At 44.9% G+C, this 24,753-nt stretch overlaps 1 protein-coding gene across 1 annotated transcript in view; it reads left to right on the top strand.

The window, feature by feature from the left end:
* PRODH2 (proline dehydrogenase 2) overlaps positions 1 to 24,753 on the top strand; it is an 87,767-nt gene that overhangs the window by 49,619 nt on the left and 13,395 nt on the right. The window contains exons 7-8 of the mRNA XM_076064773.1: positions 17,703 to 17,849; positions 24,207 to 24,373. Of these exons, the coding sequence (XP_075920888.1) occupies positions 17,703 to 17,849; positions 24,207 to 24,373 (314 nt within the window). The remainder of the gene's footprint in view (positions 1 to 17,702; positions 17,850 to 24,206; positions 24,374 to 24,753) is intronic.

Genomic DNA, 24,753 nt, shown 5'->3' with positions numbered 1-24,753 from the left:
GATGGTGATGGGGGTGATGGTGGTGGTGGTGATGGGGGTGGTGATGGGGGTGGTGATGGGGGTGGTGATGGGGGTGGTGATGGTGGTGGTGGTGGTGGTGGTGATGGTGGTGGTGATGGGGGTGGTGGTGGGGGTGGTGATGGTGATGGTGGTGGTGGTGATGGTGATGGTGGTGGTGATGGGGGTGGTGATGGGGGTGGTGATGGGGGTGGTGGTGGGGGTGGTGATGGTGATGGTGGTGGTGATGGGGGTGGTGATGGGGTGGTGATGGTGGTGGTGATGGTGATGGTGGTGGTGATGGTGATGATGGGGGTGGTGATGGTGATGATGGGGGTGGTGATGGTGGTGGTGGTGATGGGGGTGGTGGTGGTGGGGGTGATGGGGGTGATGGGGGTGGTGGTGATGGTGGTGGTGATGGTGGTGGTGATGGGGGTGGGGGTGGTGATGGTGGTGATGGTGGTGGTGGTGATGGTGGTGGTGTTGGTGATGGGAGTGGTGATGGTGGTGGTGATGGTGGTGATGGTGGTGGTGGTGATGGGGGTGATGGGGGTAGTGGTGGTGGTGGTGGTGATGGGGGTGATGGGGGTGGTGATGGTGGTGATGGTGGTGGTGGTGGTGATGGTGGTGGTGGTGGGGGTGGTGGTGATGGTGGTGGTGGTGGTGATGGTGGTGGTGGTGATGGTGGTGGTGGTGATGATGGTGATGGTGATGATGGTGTTGATGGTGATGGTGGTGATGGTGGTGATGGTGATGGGGGTGGTGATCGTGATGGTGGTGATGGTGATGGGGGTGGTGGTGATGGTGATGGGCGTGGTGATGGGGGTGATGATGGGGGTGGTGATGGTGGTGATGGTGTTGGTGGTGGTGATGGGGGTGGTGATGGGGTTGGTGGTGATGATGGTGGTGATGGTGGTGATGGGTGTGGTGATGGGGGTGGTGATGGTGGTGGTGATGGTGATGATGGGGGTGGTGATGGTGATGATGGTGGTGATGGTGGTGATGGGGGTGGTGATGGGGGTGGTGATGGGGGTGGTGATGGTGGTGGTGGTGATGGGGGTGGTGATGGGGGTGGTGATGGTGGTGGTGGTGATGGGGGTGGTGATGGGGGTGATGATGGTGGTGGTGATGGGGGTGGTGATGGTGGTGGTGATGGGGGTGGTGGTCGTGGTGATGGAGGTGGTGATGGTGGTGGTGATGGGTGGTGGTGATGGTGGTGATGGTGGTGGTGATGGGGGTGGTGGTGCTGGTGGTGATGCGGGTGGTGATGGTGGTGGTGATGGAGGTGGTGATGGGGGTGGTGATGGAGGTGGTGATGGTGGTGGTGATGATGGTGGTGATGGTGATGGGGGTGGTGATGATGGTGGTGATGGTGGTGATGGGGGTGGTGATGGTGGTGGTGATGGGTGGTGGTGATGGTGGTGATGGTGGTGGTGATGGGGATGGTGATGGTGGTGGTGATGGGGGTGGTGATGGGGGTGGTGATGGAGGTGGTGATGGAGGTGGTGATGGTGGTAGTGATGGGGGTGGTGATGGGGGTGGTGATGGGGATGATGGGGGTGGTGATGGTGGTGGTGATGGGGGTGGTGATGGGGGTGATGGTGGTGGTGGTGGTGGTGGTGATGGTGGTGGTGGTGATGGAGGTGGTGATGGAGGTGGTGATGGGGGTGGTGATGGGGGTGGTGATGGAGGTGGTGATGGGGGTGGTGATGGGGGTGATTGTGATGGGGGTGATTATGGTGGTGGTGATGAGGGTGGTGATGGAGGTGGTGATGGAGGTGGTGATGGAGGTGGTGATGGGGGTGGTGATGGAGGTGGTGATGGGGGTGGTGATGGGGGTGGTGATGGGTGGTGGTGATGGTTGTGGTGATGGTGGTGGTGATGGGGGTGGTGATGGTGGTGGTGATGGGGGTGGTGATGGAGGTGGTGATGGGGGTGGTGATGGGGGTGGTGATGGTGGTGGTGATGGGGGTGGTGATGGGGGTGGTGATGGTGATGGGGGTGGTGATGGTGGTGGTGATGGTGGTGGTGATGGGGGTGGTGATGGTGATGGTGGTGGTGATGGTGATGGGGGTGGTGATGGAGGTGGTGATGGGGGTGGTGATGGGGGTGGTGATGGGGGTGGTACCCTACTGATGATACTGATACTACAACTACCGCTGTGTGTGTACCAGATAGCGAGTAGTCTCTGTGTGTGTGTGTGTACTCATCAATGCAGAGTACTCTGATGATGATACTGATACTACTACTACTACCGCTGTGTGTGTACCAGATAGTGAGTAGTCTCTGTGTGTGTGTTAGTACTCATGGATGCAGAGTACCCTGATGATGATACTGATACTACTACTACCGCTGTGTGTGTACCAGAGAGTGAGTAGTCTCAGTGTGTGTGTGAGTACTCATCCATGCAGAGTACTCTGATGATGATACTGATACTACTACTACCACTGTGTGTGTACCTTGAGAGCGAGTAGTCTCTGTGTGTGTGTGTGTACTCATCAATACAGAGTACTCTGATGATGATACTGATACTACTACTACCGCTATGTGTGTACCAGATAGTGAGTAGTCTCAGTGTGTGTGTGAGTACTCATCCATGCAGAGTACCCTGATGATGATACTGATACTACTACTACCGCTGTGTGTGTACCAGACAGTGAGTAGTCTCTGTGTGTGTGTGTGAGTACTCATCAATGCAGAGTACCCTGATGATGCTACTGATACTACTACTACCGCTGTGTTTGTACCAGATAGTGAGTAGTCTCTGTGTGTGTGTGTGTGTACTCATCAATGCAGAGTACCCTGATGATGATACTGATACTACTACTACTACCGCTGTGTGTGTACCAGATAGCGAGTAGTCTCTGTGTGTGTGTGTGTGTACTCATCCATGCAGAGTACCCTGATGATGATACTGATACTACTACTACCGCTGTGTGAGTACCAGATAGCGAGTAGTTTCTGTGTGTGTGTGTGAGTACTCATCAATGCAGAGTACTCTGATGATGATGATACTTATACTACTACTACTACCGCTGTGTACCAGAGTGAGTAGTCTCTGTGTGTGTGTGAGTACTCATCCATGCAGAGTACTCTGATGATGATACTGATACTACTACTACCGCTGTGTGTGTACCAGATAGTGAGTAGTCTCTGTGTGTGTGTGAGTACTCATCAATGCAGACTACCCTGATGATGATGATGATACTGATACTACTACTACCGCTGTGTGTGTACCAGACAGTGAGTAGTCTCTGTGTGTGTGTGTGAGTACTCATCAATGCAGAGTACTCTGATGATGATACTGATACTACTACTACTACCGCTGTGTGTGTACCAGATAGCGAGTAGTCTGTGTGTGTGTGTACTCATGGATGCAGAGTATCACTGATGATGATGATGATACTGATACTACTACTACCTCTGTGTGTGTACCAGATAGTGAGTAGTCTCAGTGTGTGTGTGAGTACTCATCAATGCAGAGTACTCTGATGATGATACTGATACTACTACTACCGCTGTGTGTGTACCAGATAGCGAGTAGTCTCTGTGTGTGTGTGAGTACTCATCAATGCAGAGTACCCTGATGATGATACTGATACTACTACTACCGCTGTGTGTGTACCAGATAGCGAGTAGTCTCTGTGTGTGTGTGTGTACTCATCAATGCAGAGTACTCTGATGATGATACTGATACTACTACTACCGCTGTGTGTGTACCAGATAGCGAGTAGTCTCTGTGTGTGTGTGAGTACTCATCAATGCAGAGTACCCTGATGATGATACTGATACTACTACTACCGCTGTGTGTGTACCAGATAGTGAGTAGTCTCTGTGTGTGTGTGTGAGTACTCATCAATGCAGAGTACACTGATGATGATGATACTGATACTACTACTACCGCTGTGTGTGTACCAGATAGTGAGTAGTCTCTATGTGTGTGAGTACTCATGGATGCAGAGTATCACTGATGATGATGATACTGATACTACTACTACTACCGCTGTGTGTGTACCAGATAGTGAGTAGTCTCTGTGTGTGTGTGAGTACTCATCAATTCAGAGTACTCTGATGATGACACTGATACTACTACTACCACTGTGTGTGTACCAGAGAGTGAGTAGTCTCTGTGTGTGTGTGAGTACTCATCAATTCAGAGTACTCTGATGATGATACTGATACTACTACTGCTACCGCTGTGTGTGTACCAGATAGTGAGTAGTTTCTGTGTGTGTGTGTGTGTGAGTACTCATCAATGCAGAGTACCCTGATGATGATACTGATACTACTACTACTACCGCTGTGTGTGTACCAGAGAGCGAGTAGTCTCAGTGTGTGTGTGTGAGTACTCATCAATGCAGAGTACTCTGATGATGATACTGATACTACTACTACCGCTGTGTGTGTACTCAGAGAGCGAGTAGTCTCAGTGTGTGTGTGAGTACTCATCAATGCAGAGTACTCTGATGATGATACTGATACTACTACTACCGCTGTGTGTGTACCAGATAGTGAGTAGTCTCTGTGAGTGTGTGAGTACTCATCAATGCAGAGTACTCTGATGATGATACTGATACTACTACTACTACCGCTGTGTGTGTACCAGATAGTGAGTAGTCTCAGTGTGTGTGTGTGAGTACTCATCAATGCAGAGTACTCTGATGATGATACTGATACTACTACTACCGCTGTGTGTGTACTCAGAGAGTGAGTAGTCTCTGTGTGTGTGTGAGTACTCATCAATGCAGAGTACCCTGATGATGATACTGATACTACTACTACCGCTGTGTGTGTACCAGATAGTGAGTAGTCTCTGTGTGTGTGTGTGAGTACTCATCAATGCAGAGTACTCTGCTGATGATACTGAGACTACTACTACCGCTGTGTGTGTACCAGATAGCGAGTACTCTCTGTGTGTGAGTACTCATGGATGCAGAGTACTCTGATGATGATACTGATACTACTACCGCTGTGTGAGTACCAGATAGTGAGTAGTCTCTGTGTGTGTGTGAGTACTCATCAATGCAGAGTACTCTGATGATGATACTGATACTACTACTACCGCTGTGTGTGTACCAGAGAGCGAGTAGTCTGTGTGTGTGTGTGAGTACTCATCCATGCAGAGTACTCTGATGATGATACTGATACTACTACTACTACCGCTGTGTGTGTACCAGACAGTGAGTAGTCTCTGTGTGTGTGAGTACTCATCAATACAGATTACCCTGATGATGATACTGATACTACTACTACTACCGCTGTGTGTGTACCAGATAGTGAGTAGTTTCTGTGTGTGTGTGTGAGTACTCATCAATGCAGAGTACTCTGATGATGATACTGATACTACTACTACCGCTGTGTGTGTACCAGATAGCGAGTAGTCTCTGTGTGTGTGTGTACTCATCAATGCAGAGTACTCTGATGATGATACTGATACTACTACTACCGCTGTGTGTGTACCAGATAGTGAGTAGTCTCTGTGTGTGTGTGGGTACTCATCAATGCAGAGTACCCTGATGATGATGATGATGATACTGATACTACTACTACCTCTGTGTGTGTACCAGATAGCGAGTAGTCTCTGTGTGTGTGTGAGTACTCATCAATACAGAGTACTCTGATGATGATACTGATACTACTACTACCGCTGTGTGTGTACCAGATAGTGAGTAGTTTCTGTGTGTGTGTGTACTCATCAATACAGAGTACTCTGATGATGATACTGATACTACTACTACCGCTGTGTGTGTACCAGATAGTGAGTAGTCTCTGTGTGTGTGTGAGTACTCATCAATACAGAGTACTCTGATGATGATACTGATACTACTACTACCACTGTGTGTGTACCAGATAGCGAGTAGTCTCTGTGTGTGTGTGAGTACTCATCAATACAGAGTACTCTGATGATGATGATACTGATACTACTACTACCGCTGTGTGTGTACCAGATAGTGAGTAGTCTCTGTGTGTGTGTGAGTACTCATCCATGCAGAGTACTCTGATGATGATACTGATACTACTACTACCGCTGTGTGTGTACCAGATAGTGAGTAGTCTCTGTGTGTGTGTGAGTACTCATCAATGCAGAGTACCCTGATGATGATACTGATACTACTACTACCGCTGTGTGTATACCAGAGAGTGAGTACTCTGTGTGTGTGTGTGTACTCATCGATGCAGAGTACCCTGATGATGATACTGATACTACTACTACTACCGCTGTGTGTGTACTCAGAGAGTGAGTAGTCTCTGTGTGTGTGTGAGTACTCATCCATGCAGATTACCCTGATGATGATACTGATACTACTACTACCGCTGTGTACCAGATAGTGAGTACTCTCAGTGTGTGTGTGTGTGTGTACTCATCAATGCAGAGTACTCTGATGATGATGATGATGATACTACTACTACCGCTGTGTGTGTACCAGAGAGTGAGTAGTCTCTGTGTGTGTGTGAGTACTCATCCATGCAGAGTACTCTGATGATGATACTGATACTACTACTACCGCTGTGTGTGTACCAGATAGCGAGTAGTCTCAGTGTGTGTGTGAGTACTCATCCATGCAGAGTACTCTGATGATGATACTGATACTACTACTACCGCTGTGTGTGTACCAGATAGTGAGTAGTCTCTGTGTGTGTGTGTGAGTACTCATCAATACAGAGTACTCTGATGATGATGATGATGATACTGATACTACTACTACCGCTGTGTGTGTACCAGATAGTGAGTAGTCTCTGTGTGTGTGTGAGTACTCATCAATACAGAGTACACTGATGATGATGACGCTGATACTATTACAGCTGTGTGTGTACCAGATAGTGAGTAGTCTCTGTGTGTGTGTGAGTACTCATCAATGCAGAGTACCCTGATGATGATACAGATACTACTACTACTACCTCTGTGTGTGTACCAGATAGCGAGTACTCTCAGTGTGTGTATGATTACTCATCAATGCAGAGTACCCTGATGATGATGATACTGATACTACTACTACCTCTGTGTGTGTACCAGATAGCGAGTACTCTCAGTGTGTGTGTGATTACTCATCAATGCAGAGTACACTGATGATGATGATACTGATACTACTACTACCGCTGTGTGTGTACCAGAGAGCGAGTACTCTCAGTGTGTGTGTGAGTACTCATCAATGCAGAGTACCCTGATGATGATACTGATACTACTACTACCGCTGTGTGTGTACCAGATAGTGAGTAGTCTCAGTGTGTGTGTGTGTGAGTACTCATCCATGCAGAGTACTCTGATGATGATGATGATACTACTACTACCTCTGTGTGTGTACCAGATAGTGAGTAGTCTCAGTGTGTGTGTGAGTACTCATCAATGCAGAGTACTCTGATGATGATACTGATACTACTACTACCGCTGTGTGTGTACCAGATAGCGAGTAGTCTCTGTGTGTGTGTGAGTACTCATCCATGCAGAGTACCCTGATGATGATACTGATACTACTACTACCGCTGTGTGTGTACCAGATAGTGAGTAGTCTCTGTGTGTGTGTGAGTACTCATCCATGCAGAGTACTCTGATGATGATACTGATACTACTACTACCGCTGTGTGTGTACCAGATAGTGAGTAGTCTCAGTGTGTGTGTGTGTGAGTACTCATCCATGCAGAGTACTCTGATGATGATACTGATACTACTACTACCGCTGTGTACCAGATAGTGAGTAGTCTCAGTGTGTGTGTGTGTACTCATCAATGCAGAGTACTCTGATGATGATGATACTGATACTACTACTACCGCTGTGTGTGTACCAGATAGTGAGTAGTCTCTGTGTGTGTGTGTGAGTACTCATCAATACAGAGTACTCTGATGATGATACTGATACTACTACTACTACCGCTGTGTGTGTACCAGATAGTGAGTAGTCTCTGTGTGTGTGTGAGTACTCATCAATACAGAGTACTCTGATGATGACGCTGATACTACTACTGCCGCTGTGTGTGTACCAGATAGCGAGTAGTCTGTGTGTGTGTGTGAGTACTCATCAATGCAGAGTACTCTGATGATGATACTGATACTACTACTACCGCTGTGTGAGTACCAGACAGTGAGTAGTCTCTGTGTGTGTGTGAGTACTCATCAATACAGAGTACCCTGATGATGATGATGATACTGATACTACTACTACTACCGCTGTGTGTGTACCAGATAGTGAGTAGTCTCTGTGTGTGTGTGAGTACTCATCAATACAGAGTACTCTGATGATGATACTGATACTACTACTACCGCTGTGTGTGTACCAGATAGCGAGTACTCTCAGTGTGTGTGTGAGTACTCATCCATGCAGACTACCCTGATGATGATACTGATACTACTACTACCGCTGTGTGTGTACCAGATAGTGAGTAGTCTCTGTGTGTGTGTGAGTACTCATCAATACAGATTACCCTGATGATGATACTGATACTACTACTACCGCTGTGTGAGTACCAGAAAGTGAGTAGTCTCTGTGTGTGTGTGTACTCATCCATGCAGAGTACCCTGATGATGATACTGATACTACTACTACCGCTGTGTGTGTACCAGAGTGAGTAGTCTCTGTGTGTGTGAGTACTCATCCATGCAGAGTACTCTGATGATGATACTGATACTACTACTACCGCTGTGTGTGTACTCAGAGAGTGAGTAGTCTCTGTGTGTGTGTGAGTACTCATCAATGCAGAGTACACTGATGATGATGATACTGATACTACCGCTGTGTGTGTACCAGAGAGCGAGTAGTCTCAGTGTGTGTGTGTGAGTACTCATCCATGCAGAGTACCCTGATGATGATACTGATACTACTACTACCGCTGTGTGTGTACCAGATAGCGAGTAGTCTCTGTGTGTGTGTGAGTACTCATCAATGCAGAGTACTCTGATGATGATACTGATACTACTACTACCACTGTGTGTGTACCTTGAGAGCGAGTAGTCTCTGTGTGTGTGTGAGTACTCATCAATACAGAGTATCACTGATGATGATACTGATACTACTACTACCGCTGTGTGTGTACCAGATAGTGAGTAGTCTCTGTGTGTGTGTGTACTCATCCATGCAGAGTACCCTGATGATGATACTGATACTACTACTACCGCTGTGTGTGTACCAGAGTGAGTAGTCTCTGTGTGTGTGAGTACTCATCCATGCAGAGTACTCTGATGATGATACTGATACTACTACTACCGCTGTGTGTGTACTCAGAGAGCAAGTAGTCTCAGTGTGTGTGTGTGAGTACTCATCAATGCAGAGTACCCTGATGATGATACTGATACTACTACTACTACCGCTGTGTGTGTACCAGAGTGAGTAGTCTCTGTGTGTGTGTGAGTACTCATCAATGCAGAGTACACTGATGATGATACTGATACTACTACTACCTCTGTGTGTGTACCAGATAGTGAGTAGTCTCAGTGTGTGTGTGTGTGAGTACTCATTCATGCAGAGTACCCTGATGATGATACTGATACTACTACTACCGCTGTGTGTGTACCAGAGAGTGAGTAGTCTCTGTGTGTGTGTGTGAGTACTCATCAATGCAGAGTACTCTGATGATGATACTGATACTACTACTACCACTGTGTGTGTACCTTGAGAGCGAGTAGTCTCTGTGTGTGTGTGAGAACTCATCCATGCAGAGTACTCTGATGATGACGCTGATACTACTACTACCGCTGTGTGTGTACCAGAGAGTGAGTAGTCTCTGTGTGTGTGTGAGTACTCATCCATGCAGAGTACCCTGATGATGATACTGATACTACTACTACCGCTGTGTGTGTACCAGATAGTGAGTAGTCTCTGTGTGTGTGAGTACTCATCAATGCAGAGTACCCTGATGATGATACTGATACTACTACTACTACCGCTGTGTGTGTACCAGAGAGCGAGTAGTCTCAGTGTGTGTGTGTGAGTACTCATCAATGCAGAGTACTCTGATGATGACGCTGATACTACTACTACTACCGCTGTGTGTGTGCCAGATAGTGAGTAGTCTCTGTGTGTGTGTGTGAGTACTCATCCATGCAGAGTACTCTGATGATGATACTGATACTACTACTACCGCTGTGTGTGTACCAGAGAGCGAGTAGTCTCAGTGTGTGTGTGGGTACTCATCAATGCAGAGTACTCTGATGATGATGATACTGATACTACTACTACTACCGCTGTGTGTGTACCAGATAGTGAGTAGTCTCTGTGTGTGTGTGAGTACTCATCAATGCAGAGTACTCTGATGATGATTCTGATACTACTACTACCGCTGTGTGTGTACCAGACAGTGAGTAGTTTCTGTGTGTGTGTGTGAGTACTCATCAATGCAGAGTACTCTGATGATGATGATACTGATACTACTACTACCGCTGTGTACCAGAGTGAGTAGTCTCTGTGTGTGTGTGTGTGAGTACTCATCCATGCAGAGTACTCTGATGATGATACTGATACTACTACTACCGCTGTGTGTGTACCAGATAGCGAGTACTCTCAGTGTGTGTGTGTGTACTCATCAATGCAGAGTACCCTGATGATGATACTGATACTACTACTACCGCTGTGTGAGTAGCAGATAGTGAGTAGTCTCTGTGTGTGTGTGTGAGTACTCATCAATGCAGAGTACACTGATGATGATACTGATACTACTACTACCGCTGTGTGTGTACCAGATAGTGAGTGGTCTCTGTGTGTGTGAGTACTCATCAATGCAGAGTACTCTGATGATGATACTGATACTACTACTACCGCTGTGTGTGTACCAGATAGTGAGTAGTCTCTGTGTGTGTGTGTGAGTACTCATCCATGCAGAGTACCCTGATGATGATACTGATACTACTACTACCGCTGTGTGTGTACCAGATAGTGAGTAGTCTCTGTGTGTGTGTGTGAGTACTCATCAATGCAGAGTACCCTGATGATGATACTGATACTACTACTACCGCTGTGTGTGTACCAGATAGCGAGTAGTCTCTGTGTGTGTGTGTGATTACTCATCAATGCAGAGTACCCTGATGATGATACTGATACTACTACTACCGCTGTGTGTACCAGATAGCGAGTAGTCTCTGTGTGTGTGTGAGTACTCATCAATGCAGACTACCCTGATGATGATACTGACACTACTACTACCACTGTGTGTGTACCAGACAGTGAGTAGTTTCTGTGTTTGTGTGAGTACTCATCAATGCAGACTACCCTGATAATGATACTGATACTACTACTACCGCTGTGTGAGTACCAGATAGTGAGTAGTCTCAGTGTGTGTGTGTGAGTACTCATCAATGCAGAGTACTCTGATGATGATGATACTGATACTACTACTACCGCTGTGTGTGTACCAGACAGTGAGTAGTATCTGTGTGTGTGAGTACTCATCAATGCAGAGTACTCTGATGATGATACTGATACTACTACTACCGCTGTGTGTGTACCAGATAGTGAGTAGTCTCTGTGTGTGTGTGAGTACTCATCCATGCAGAGTACTCTGATGATGATACTGATACTACTACTACCACTGTGTGTGTACCAGAGAGCGAGTACTCTCAGTGTGTGTGTGTGTGAGTACTCATCAATGCAGAGTACTCTGATGATGATACTGATACTACTACTACCGCTGTGTGTGTACCAGATAGTGAGTAGTCTCTGTGTGTGTGTGTGAGTACTCATCAATGCAGAGTACCCTGATGATGATACTGATACTACTACTACCACTGTGTGTGTACCAGATAGTGAGTAGTCTCTGTGTGTGTGTGAGAACTCATCCATGCAGAGTACCCTGATGATGATACTGATACTACTACTACCGCTGTGTGTGTACCAGATAGTGAGTAGTCTCTGTGTGTGTGTGAGTACTCATCAATGCAGAGTACCCTGATGATGATACTGATACTACTACTACCGCTGTGTGTGTACCAGAGAGTGAGTAGTCTCAGTGTGTGTGTGGGTACTCATTAATGCAGAGTACTCTGATGATGACGCTGATACTACTACTACTACCTCTGTGTGTGTACCAGATAGCGAGTAGTCTTTGTGTGTGTGTGTACTCATCAATGCAGATTACCCTGATGATGATACTGATACTACTACTACCGCTGTGTGTACCAGATAGTGAGTAGTCTCTGTGTGTGTGTGAGTACTCATCAATGCAGAGTACTCTGATGATGATACTGATACTACTACTACTACCGCTGTGTGTGTACCAGACAGTGAGTAGTCTCAGTGTGTGTGTGTGTGTACTCATCAATGCAGAGTACCCTGATGATGATACTGATACTACTACTACCGCTGTGTGTGTACCAGAGAGTGAGTAGTCTCTGTGTGTGTGTGAGTACTCATCAATACAGATTACCCTGATGATGATACTGATACTACTACTACTGCTGTGTGTGTACCAGATAGCGAGTAGTCTCTGTGTGTGTGTGAGTACTCATCAATGCAGAGTACTCTGATGATGATACTGACACTACTACTACCGCTGTGTGTGTACCAGATAGTGAGTAGTCTCTGTGTGTGTGTGAGTACTCATCAATGCAGAGTACTCTGATGATGATACTGACACTACTACTACCGCTGTGTGTGTACCAGATAGTGAGTAGTCTCTGTGTGTGTGCGAGTACTCATCAATGCAGAGTATCACTGATGATGATACTGATACTACTACTACCGCTGTGTGTGTACCAGATAGTGAGTAGTCTCTGTGTGTGTGTGTGTGTACTCATCAATGCAGAGTACTCTGATGATGACGCTGATACTACTACTACCGCTGTGTGTGTACCAGATAGTGAGTACTCTCAGTGTGTGTGTGTGTGAGTACTCATCCATGCAGAGTACCCTGATGATGATACTGATACTACTACTACCGCTGTGTGTGTACCAGAGAGTAGTCTCTGTGTGTGTGTGAGTACTCATGGATGCAGAGTATCACTGATGATGATGATACTACTACTACTACTACCGCTGTGTGTGTACCAGATAGCGAGTACTCTCAGTATGTGTGTGTGAGTACTCATCAATACAGACTACCCTGATGATGATGATACTGATACTACTACCGCTGTGTGTGTACCAGATAGCGAGTACTCTCAGTGTGTGTGTGAGTACTCATCAATGCAGAGTACACTGATGATGATGATACTGATACTACTACTACCGCTGTGTGTGTACCAGATAGCGAGTAGTCTCTGTGTGTGTGTGTGAGTACTCATCCATGCAGAGTACTCTGATGATGACGCTGATACTACTACTACCGCTGTGTGTGTACCAGATAGTGAGTAGTCTCAGTGTGTGTGTGTGAGTACTCATCAATGCAGAGTACTCTGATGATGATGATACTGATACTACTACTACTACCGCTGTGTACCAGAGTGAGTAGTCTCTGTGTGTGTGTGTGTGAGTACTCATCCATGCAGAGTACTCTGATGATGATACTGATACTACTACTACTACCGCTGTGTGTGTACCAGAGTGAGTAGTCTCAGTGTGTGTGTGAGTACTCATCAATGCAGAGTACTCTGATGATGATACTGATACTACTACTACCGCTGTGTGTGTACCAGATAGCGAGTAGTCTCTGTGTGTGTGTGTGTACTCATCAATGCAGAGTACTCTGATGATGATACTGATACTACTACTACTACCGCTGTTTGTGTACCAAAGAGTGAGTAGTCTCTGTGTGTGTGTGAGTACTCATCCATGCAGAGTACTCTGATGATGACACTGATACTACTACTACCTCTGTGTGTGTACCAGAGAGTGAGTAGTCTCTGTGTGTGTGTGAGTACTCATCAATGCAGAGTACTCTGATGATGATACTGATACTACTACTGCTACCGCTGTGTGTGTACCAGATAGTGAGTAGTTTCTGTGTGTGTGTGTACTCATCAATGCAGAGTACCCTGATGATGATACTGATACTACTACTACCGCTGTGTGTGTACTCAGAGAGTGAGTAGTCTCTGTGTGTGTGTGAGTACTCATCAATGCAGAGTACTCTGATGATGATACTGATACTACTACTACTACCTCTGTGTGTGTACCAGATAGTGAGTAGTCTCTGTGTGTGTGTGAGAACTCATCCATGCAGAGTATTCTGATGATGATACTGATACTACTACTACCGCTGTGTGTGTACCAGATAGCGAGTAGTCTCTGTGTGTGTGTGAGTACTCATCAATGCAGAGTACTCTGATGATGATACTGATACTACTACTACCGCTGTGTATGTACCAGATAGTGAGTAGTCTCTGTGTGTGTGTGTGAGTACTCATCAATGCAGAGTACCCTGATGATGATACTGACACTACTACTACCGCTGTGTGTGTACCAGAGGGTGAGTAGTCTCTGTGTGTGTGTGAGTACTCATCAATACAGAGTACACTGATGATGATACTGATACTACTACTACCGCTGTGTGTGTACCAGATAGCGAGTAGTCTCTGTGTGTGTGTGAGAACTCATCCATGCAGAGTACTCTGATGATGATACTGATACTACTACTACCGCTGTGTGTGTACCAGATAGTGAGTAGTCTCTGTGTGTGTGTGTGAGTACTCATCAATACAGAGTACTCAGATGATGATACTGATACTACTACTGCTACCGCTGTGTGTGTACCAGATAGTGAGTAGTCTCTGTGTGTGTGTGAGTACTCATCAATGCAGAGTACTCTGATGATGATACTGATACTACTACTACCGCTGTGTGTGTACCAGATAGCGAGTAGTCTCTGTGTGTGTGTGAGTACTCATCAATGCAGAGTACTCTGATGATGATACTGATACTACTACTACCGCTGTGTGTGTACCAGATAGTGAGTAGTCTCTGTGTGTGTGTGTGAGTACTCATCAATACAGAGTACTCAGATGATGATACTGATACTACTACTGCTACCGCTGTGTGTGTACCAGATAGTGAGTAGTCTCTGTGTGTGTGTGAGTACTCATCAATGCAGAGTACTCTGATGATGATACTGATACTACTACTACCGCTGTGTGTGTACCAGATAGTGAGTAGTCTCTGTGTGTGTGTGAGTACTCATCAATGCAGAGTACTCTGATGATGATACTGATAGTACTACTACCGCTGTGTGTGTACCAGATAGCGAGTAGTCTCTGTGTGTGTGTGAGTACTCATCAATGCAGAGTACTCTGATGATGATACTGATACTACTACTACCGCTGTGTGTGTACCAGATAGTGAGTAGTTTCTGTGTGTGTGTGTACTCATCAATGCAGATTACCCTGATGATGATACTGATACTACTACTACCGCTGTGTGTGTACCAGAGAGTGAGTAGTCTCTGTGTGTGTGTGAGTACTCATCAATACAGAGTACTCTGATGATGATACTGATACTACTACTACCGCTGTGTGTGTACCAGATAGCGAGTAGTCTCTGTGTGTGTGTGTGAGTACTCATCAATACAGAGTACTCTGATGATGATGATACTGATACTACTACTACCGCTGTGTGTGTACCAGATAGCGAGTAGTCTCTGTGTGTGTGTGTGAGTACTCATCAATGCAGAGTACTCTGATGATGATACTGAGACTACTACTACCGCTGTGTGTGTACCAGATAGCGAGTACTCTCTGTGTGTGAGTACTCATGGATGCAGAGTACTCTGATGATGATACTGATACAACTACCGCTGTGTGAGTACCAGATAGTGAGTAGTCTCTGTGTGTGTGTGAGTACTCATCAATGCAGAGTACTCTGATGATGATACTGATACTATTACTACCGCTGTGTGTGTACCAGAGAGCGAGTAGTCTGTGTGTGTGTGTGTGAGTACTCATCCATGCAGAGTACTCTGATGATGATACTGATACTACTACTACTACCGCTGTGTGTGTACCAGACAGTGAGTAGTCTCTGTGTGTGTGAGTACTCATCAATACAGATTACCCTGATGATGATACTGATACTACTACTACTACTACCGCTGTGTGTGTACCAGATAGTGAGTAGTTTCTGTGTGTGTGTGTGAGTACTCATCAATGCAGAGTACTCTGATGATGATACTGATACTACTACTACCGCTGTGTGTGTACCAGATAGCGAGTAATCTCTCTGTGTGTGTGTACTCATCAATGCAGAGTACTCTGATGATGATACTGATACTACTACTACCGCTGTGTGTGTACCAGATAGTGAGTAGTCTCTGTGTGTGTGTGGGTACTCATCAATGCAGAGTACCCTGATGATGATGATGATACTGATACTACTACTACCGCTGTGTGTATACCAGAGAGTGAGTAGTCTCTGTGTGTGTGTGTGAGTACTCATCAATGCAGAGTACCCTGATGATGATATTGATACTACTACTACCGCTGTGTGAGTACTCAGAGAGTGAGTAGTCTCTGTGTGTGTGTGAGTACTCATCCATGCAGATTACCCTGATGATGATGATGATGATACTGATACTACTACTACCTCTGTGTGTGTACCAGATAGCGAGTAGTCTCTGTGTGTGTGTGTGTGAGTACTCATCAATGCAGAGTACCCTGATGATGATACTGATACTACTACTACCGCTGTGTGTGTACCAGATAGTGAGTAGTCTCTGTGTGTGTGTGAGTACTCATCCATGCAGAGTACCCTGATGATGACGCTGATACTACTACTACCGCTGTGTGTGTACCTTGAGAGCGAGTAGTCTCTGTGTGTGTGTGAGTACTCATCAATGCAGAGTACTCTGATGATGATGATACTGATACTACTACTACCGCTGTGTGTGTACCAGAGAGTGAGTAGTCTCTGTGTGTGTGTGAGTACTCATCAATGCAGAGTACCCTGATGATGATACTGATACTACTACTACCGCTGTGTGTGTACCAGATAGTGAGTAGTCTCTGTGTGTGTGTGTGAGTACTCATCAATGCAGAGTACTCTGATGATGATACTGACACTACTACTACCGCTGTGTGTGTACCAGATAGTGAGTAGTCTCTGTGTGTGTGCGAGTACTCATCAATGCAGAGTATCACTGATGATGATACTGATACTACTACTACCGCTGTGTGTGTACCAGATAGTGAGTAGTCTCTGTGTGTGTGTTAGTACTCATGGATGCAGAGTACCCTGATGATGATACTGATACTACTACTACCGCTGTGTGTGTACCAGATAGTGAGTAGTCTGTGTGTGTGTGTGAGTACTCATCAATGCAGAGTACTCTGATGATGATACTGATACTACTACTACCACTGTGTGTGTACCAGATAGTGAGTAGTCTCTGTGTGTGTGAGAGTACTCATCAATGCAGAGTACCCTGATGATGATACTGATACTACTACTACCGCTGTGTGTACCAGATAGCGAGTACTCTGTGTGTGTGAGTACTCATCAATGCAGAGTACCCTGATGATGATACTGATACTACTACTACTACCGCTGTGTGTGTACCAGATAGCGAGTACTCTCAGTGTGTGTGTGAGTACTCATCAATACAGAGTACCCTGATGATGATGATGATACTGATACTACTACTACCGCTGTGTGAGTACCAGATAGTGAGTAGTCTCTGTGTGTGTGTGTGTACTCATGGATGCAGAGTACTCTGATGATGATGATACTGATACTACTACTACCGCTGTGTGTACCAGATAGTGAGTAGTCTCTGTGTGTGTGTGTGAGTACTCATCAATGCAGAGTACACTGATGATGATGATACTGATACTACTACTACCGCTGTGTGTGTACCAGAGAGCGAGTACTCTCAGTGTGCGGATTCTCGTCGATGCAGAGACCACGTGCCTCAACCCAGCGCTCTCATTGGTTACCCTCGCCATGATGAGTCTGTACAACCACAATGGCGCCCTCGTGTGGAACACGTACCAATGCTACCTGAAGGTGTGTCACTGTGTGTATGTATACACTGTGTTTATATACTGTGTGTATGTATATACACTGTGTGTATGTGTCACTGTGTGTATGTATATACTGTGTATATACTGTGTGTATGTATATACTGTGTATACTGTGTGTATGTATATACTGTGTATATACTGTGTGTATGTATATACTGTGTATATACTGTGTGTATGTATATACTGTGTATACTGTGTGTATGTATATACTGTGTATATACTGTGTGTATGTATATACTGTGTGTATATACTGTGTGTATGTATATACTGTGTGTATATACTGTGTGTATGTATATACTGTGTATATACTGTGTGTATGTATATACTGTGTATATACTGTGTGTATGTGTATACTGTGTGTGTATGTATGTACTGTGTGTGTATATACTGCGTGTATGTATAGACTGTGTGTATGTATACACTGTGTGTGTATATACTGTGTATGTATATACACTGTGTGTGTGTATATATACTGTGTGTGTATATACTGTGTGTTTATGTATATACTGTGTGTGTGTACACTGTGTGTGTATACACACACAGTGTACACACACAGTGTATGTATATACTGTGTGTATGTATACACTGTGTGTGTGTCACTGTGTGTATGTATATATTGTATCACTGTGTGTATGTATACACTGTGTGTGTGTCACTGTCTGTATGTATATACTGTGTCACTGTGTGTATGTATACACACTGTGTGTGTATAGACTGTGTATGTATATACTGTGTGTATGTGTGTGTCACTGTGTGTATCTATATACTGTGTGTATACACTGTGTGTATGTATACACACACAGTGTATACACACACAGTGTATACACTGTGTGTATACACTGTGTGTGTATATATACACTGTGTATATGTATACACTGTGTGTATGTATGTGTATGTATGTGTACACTGTGTGTGTGTACACTGTGTGTGTGTATATACTGTGTGTATGTATATACTATGTGTGTATGTGTGTATGTATATACTGTGTGTATGTGTATACTGTTTGTGTGTATACTGTGTGTGTATACACTGTGTGTGTGTGTGTATATATATACTGTGTGTATATATACTGTGTGTATGTATATACACTGTGTGTATGTGTGTATACACTGTGTGCATATACACTGTGTGTGTGTATATACACTGTGTGTGTATATATATACTGTGTGTATATACTGTGTGTATGTATATACACTGTGTGTATGTATATACTGTGTGTATGTATGTGTGTATATACACACACAGTGTATATACTGTGTGTGTGTATATACTGTGTGTATATACTGTGTATGTATATACTGTGTGTGTATATACGGTGTGTGTATACACTGTGTGTGTGTATATACACTGTGTGTGTGTATATATACTGTGTGTGTGTATATATACTGTGTATGTATATACACTGTGTGTATGTATATACTGTGTGTATGTATGTATATACTGTGTATCTATATACTGTGTGTATATATACTGTGTGTGTGTATATATACTGTGTGTGTGTATATACACTGTGTCACTGTGTGTATGTATATACTGTGTGTATGTGTGTATGTATATACTGTGTGTATGTATACACTGTGTGTGTGTGTACACTGTGTGTGTGTATATATACTGTGTGTGTGTATATACACTGTGTCACTGTGTGTATGTATATACTGTGTGTATGTCACTGTATGTGTGTATATATACTGTGTATGTATATACTGTGTGTATGTATATACTGTGTGTATGTATGTATATACACTGTGTGTATGTATGTATATACTGTGTGTATGTATATACTGTGTGTGTATACACTGTGTGTGTACACTCTGTGTGTATACTGTGTGTGTATATACACTGTGTGTCACTGTGTGTATGTATATACTGTGTGTGTATATACTGTGTGTATGTGTGTACACTGTGTGTGTACACTGTGTCTGTGTACACTGTGTGTGTACACTGTGTGTATGTATATACTGTGTGTGTGTGTACACTGTGTGTATGTATATACTGTGTGTGTGTCACTGTGTGTATGTGTACACTGTGTGTGTGTCACTGTGTGTGTGTCACTGTGTGTATGTATATACTGTGTGTGTGTGTCACTGTGTGTGTGTGTATACACTGTGTGTGTGTCACTGTGTGTGTGTGTACACTGTGTGTGTACACTGTGTGTGTGTGTGTAGACTGTGTGTATGTATATACACTGTGTGTATGTATACACTGTGTGTGTATGTATACAATGTGTGTACACTGTGTGTGTGTACACTGTGTGTGTGTGTACACTGTGTGTATGTATATACTGTATGTATGTATATACTGTGTGTATGTATATACTGTGTGTGTACACTGTGTGTGTGTGTACACTGTGTGTATGTATATACACTGTGTGTGTACATTGTGTGTCACTGTGTGTATGTATATACTGTGTGTGTGTCACTGTGTGTGTGTGTGTCACTGTGTGTGTGTATATACACTGTGTGTGTACACTGTGTGTATGTATATACACTGTGTGTGTGTCACTGTGTGTATGTATATACTATGTGTGTACACTGTGTGTCACTGTGTGTATGTATATACTGTGTGTGTATGTATATACACTGTGTGTGCGTGTCACTGTGTGTATGTATATACTGTGTGTATGTATATACTGTGTGTGTGTGTCACTGTGTGTATGTATATACTGTGTGTGTGTCACTTTGTGTATGTATATACTGTGTGTGTACACTGTGTGTGTACACTGTGTGTGTATGTGTACACTGTGTGTGTACACTGTGTGTATGTATATACTGTGTGTATGTATATACACTGTGTGTGTACACTGTGTGTGTATGTATATACTGTGTGTGTACACTGTGTGTCACTGTGTATATGTATATACTGTGTGTATGTATATACTGTGTGTGTGTCACTGTGTATGTATATACTGTGTGTACACTGTGTGTTTGTACACTGTGTGTGTACACTGTGTGTGTGTACACTGTGTGTGTATACAGTGTGTACACTGTGTGTATGTATATACACTGTGTGTCACTGTGTATGTGTGTACACTGTGTGTGTGTGTAACACTGTGTGTGTGTGTGTGTGTACACTGTGTGTGTACACTGTGTGTGTATGCTGTATGTATGTATACACTGTGTGTACACTGTGTACACTGTGTTTATGTATATACTATGTGTGTGTACACTGTGTGTGTGTGTGTACACTGTGTGTGTACACCGTGTGTGTCACTGTGTGTATGTACATACACTGTGTGTGTGTACACTGTGTGTACGTATATACTGTGTGTGTGCACACTGTGTGTGTACACTGTGTGTGTGTACACTGTGTGTGTGTATATACACTGTATGTGTACACTGTGTGTATGTATATACACTGTGTGTGTACACTGTGTGTGTACACTGTGTGTATGTATATACACTGTGTGTGTGTACACTGTGTGTGTGTGTACACTGTGTGTATATACTGTGTGTACACTGTGTGTGTGTGTACACAGTGTGTGTGTGTATATACACTGTGTGTACACTGTGTGTGTGTACAGTGTGTGTGTGTGTGTACACTGTGTGTGTGTGTACACTGTGTGTGTGTGTGTTCACACACTCACACACAGTGTACACTGTGTGTGTGTTTGTACACTGTGTGTGTACACTGTGTGTGTGTGTAACACTGTGTGTGTTTACACTGTGTATGTGTGTAACACTGTGTGTGTGTGTGTAACACTGTGTGTGTGTGTGTACACTGTGTGTGTGTAACACTGTGTGTGTACACTGTGTATGTGTGTAACACTGTGTGTGTAACACTGTGTGTGTACACTGTGTGTGTGTAACACTGTATGTGTGTGTACACTGTGTATGTGTGTAACACTGTGTGTGTGTGTAACACTGTGTGTGTGTGTGTACACTGTGTGTGTGTAACACTGTGTGTGTGTGTACACTGTGTATGTGTGTAACACTGTATGTGTGTGTGACACTGTGTGTGTGTACACTGTGTGTGTGTACACTGTGTGTGTACTGTGTGTACACTGTGTGTGTAACACTGTGTGTGTGTGTAACTGTGTGTATGTGTGTAACTGTGTGTGTGTCACACTGTGTGTGTGTGTAACACTGTGTGTGTGTAACACTGTGTGTATGTGTGTAACTGTGTGTGTGTGTGTAACACTGTGTGTAACACTGTGTGTGTGTAACACTGTGTGTAACACTGTGTATGTGTGTAACACTGTGTGTGTAACACTGTGTGTGTGTGTGTAACACTGTGTGTGTGTGTAGGACGTGGAGCGCTCCCTACACCAGGATCTGTCTCTCTGCGCTCACTGTGTGTGTACACTGTGTGTGTGTGTAACACTGTGTGTGTGTGTAACACTGTGTGTGTAACACTGTGTGTGTGTAACACTGTGTGTAACACTGTGTATGTGTGTAACACTGTGTGTGTAACACTGTGTGTGTGTGTACACTGTGTGTGTAACACTGTGTGTGTGTGTGTAACACTGTGTGTGTAACACTGTGTGTGTGTAACACCGTGTGTAACACTGTGTATGTGTGTAACACTGTGTGTGTGTAACTGTGTGTGTGTGTAACACTGTGTGTGTGTGTAACACTGTGTGTGTGTACACTGTGTGTGTAACACTGTGTGTGTGTGTAACACTGTGTGTGTGTGTACACTGTGTGTGTGTGTGTAACACTGTGTGTGTGTGTGTAACACTGTGTGTGTGTAGGACGTGGAGCGCTCTCTACACCAGGATCTGTCTCTGCGCTCACTGTGTGTGTGTGTACACTGTGTGTGTGTACACTGTGTGTGTGTGTGTACACTGTGTGTGTGTAACACTGTGTCTGTGTGTAACACTGTGTGTGTGTACACTGTGTGTGTGTAACACTGTGTGTGTGTGTGTACCCTGTTTGTGTAACACTGTGTGTGTGTACACTGTGTGTGTGTAACACTGTGTGTGTGTGTAAAACACTGTGTATCTACACTGTGTGTGTAACACTGTGTGTGTAACACTGTGTATCTACACTGTGTGTGTGTAACACTGTGTGTGTAACACTGTGTGTGTGTGTACACTGTGTGTGTAACACTGTGTGTGTGTACACTGTGTGTGTAACACTGTGTGTGTGTAACACTGTGTGTGTGTAACTGTGTGTGTGTGTGTACCCTGTGTGTATGTGTGTAACACTGTGTGTGTGTACACTGTGTGTGTGTGTACACTGTGTGTGTATAACACTGTGTGTGTGTAACACTGTGTGTGTGTAACACTGTGTGTGTGTAACTGTGTGTGTGTGTGTACCCTGTGTGTATGTGTGTAACACTGTGTGTGTGTAACACTGTGTGTGTGTAACACTGTGTGTATGTGTGTAACACTGTGTGTGTGTGTAACACTGTGTGTGTGTGTGTAACACTGTGTGTGTGTGTACACTGTGTGTGTGTGTAACACTGTGTGTGTGTGTACACTGTGTGTGTGTACACTGTGTGTGTGTAACACTGTGTGTGTGTGTAACACTGTGTGTGTGTGTAACACTGTGTGTGTGTGTGTAACACTGTGTGTGTGTGTGTAACACTGTGTGTGTGTGTGTGTAACACTGTGTGTGTGTGTAACACTGTGTATGTGTGTAACACTGTGTGTGTGTGTGTAACACTGTGTGTGTGTGTAACACTGTGTATGTGTAACACTGTGTGTGTGTGTAACACTGTGTGTGTGTACACTGTGTGTGTAACACTGTGTGTGTGTGTAACACTGTGTGTGTGTACACTGTGTGTGTGTACACTGTGTGTGTACTGTGTGTACACTGTGTGTGTAACACTGTGTGTGTGTGTAACACTGTGTGTGTGTACACTGTGTGTGTAACACTGTGTGTGTGTGTAACACTGTGTGTGTAACACTGTGTGTGTACACTGTGTGTGTGTGTAACACTGTGTATGTGTAACACTGTGTGTGTGTGTAACACTGTGTGTGTGTACACTGTGTGTGTAACACTGTGTGTGTGTGAAACACTGTGTGTGTAACACTGTGTGTGTACACTGTGTGTGTAACACTGTGTGTGTAACACTGTGTGTGTATGTGTAACACTGTGTGTGTACACTGTGTGTATGTGTGTAACACTGTGTGTGTGTGTAACACTGTGTGTGTGTACACTGTGTGTGTGTAACACTGTGTGTGTGTAACTGTGTGTGTGTGTAACACTGTGTGTGTGTGTAACTGTGTGTGTGTGTAACACTGTGTGTGTGTAACACTGTGTGTGTGTGTGTACACTGTGTGTGTGTAACACTGTGTGTGTGTGTGTAACACTGTGTGTGTGTGTACACTGTGTGTGTGTAACACTGTGTGTGTAACACTGTGTGTGTGTGTGTGTAACTGTGTGTGTATGTGTAGGACGTGGAGCGCTCTCTACACCAGGATCTGTCTCTCTGCGCTCACCTGGGGGTGGCGTTTGGCGCCAAGGTGGTGAGAGGAGCTTACCTGGAGCGTGAGAGATGCATGGCACTTGAAGGTGGCTACCTGGACCCCGTCCATGACACCTGGGAGCTCACCTGTGACAGGTGGTTGTGATGGTGGTGGTGGTGTTGATGGTGGTGGTGATGGTGGTGGTGGTGTTGATGGTGGTGATGGTGGTGGTGATGGTGGTGGTGGTGATGGTGATGGTGGTGGTGCTGATGGTAGTGATGGTGGTGGTGGTGATGGTGGTGATGGTGATGGTGGTGATGGTGGTGGTGGTGATGGAGGAGGTGGTGATGGTGGTAGTGGTGATGGTGGTGATGGTGGTGGTGATGATGGTGGTGATGGTGGTGTTGATAGTGGTGGTGGTGGTGATGGTGGTGGTGGTGGTGATGGTGGTGGTGATGGTGGTGGTGATGGTGGTGGTGGTGATGGTGATGGTGGTGGTGATGGTGGTGATGGTGGTGATGGTGGTGGTGATGGT

Source organism: Petromyzon marinus, unplaced genomic scaffold (genome assembly GCF_048934315.1).
Source record: "Petromyzon marinus isolate PM22_M1 ecotype Great Lakes invasive population unplaced genomic scaffold, UKy_Petmar_22M1.pri1.0 PM_Scaffold_70, whole genome shotgun sequence".
Lineage (NCBI taxonomy): Eukaryota > Metazoa > Chordata > Hyperoartia > Petromyzontiformes > Petromyzontidae > Petromyzon > Petromyzon marinus.
Note: the sequence above shows the minus strand (reverse complement) of the source record. Positions and strands in the feature narration are given on the sequence as shown.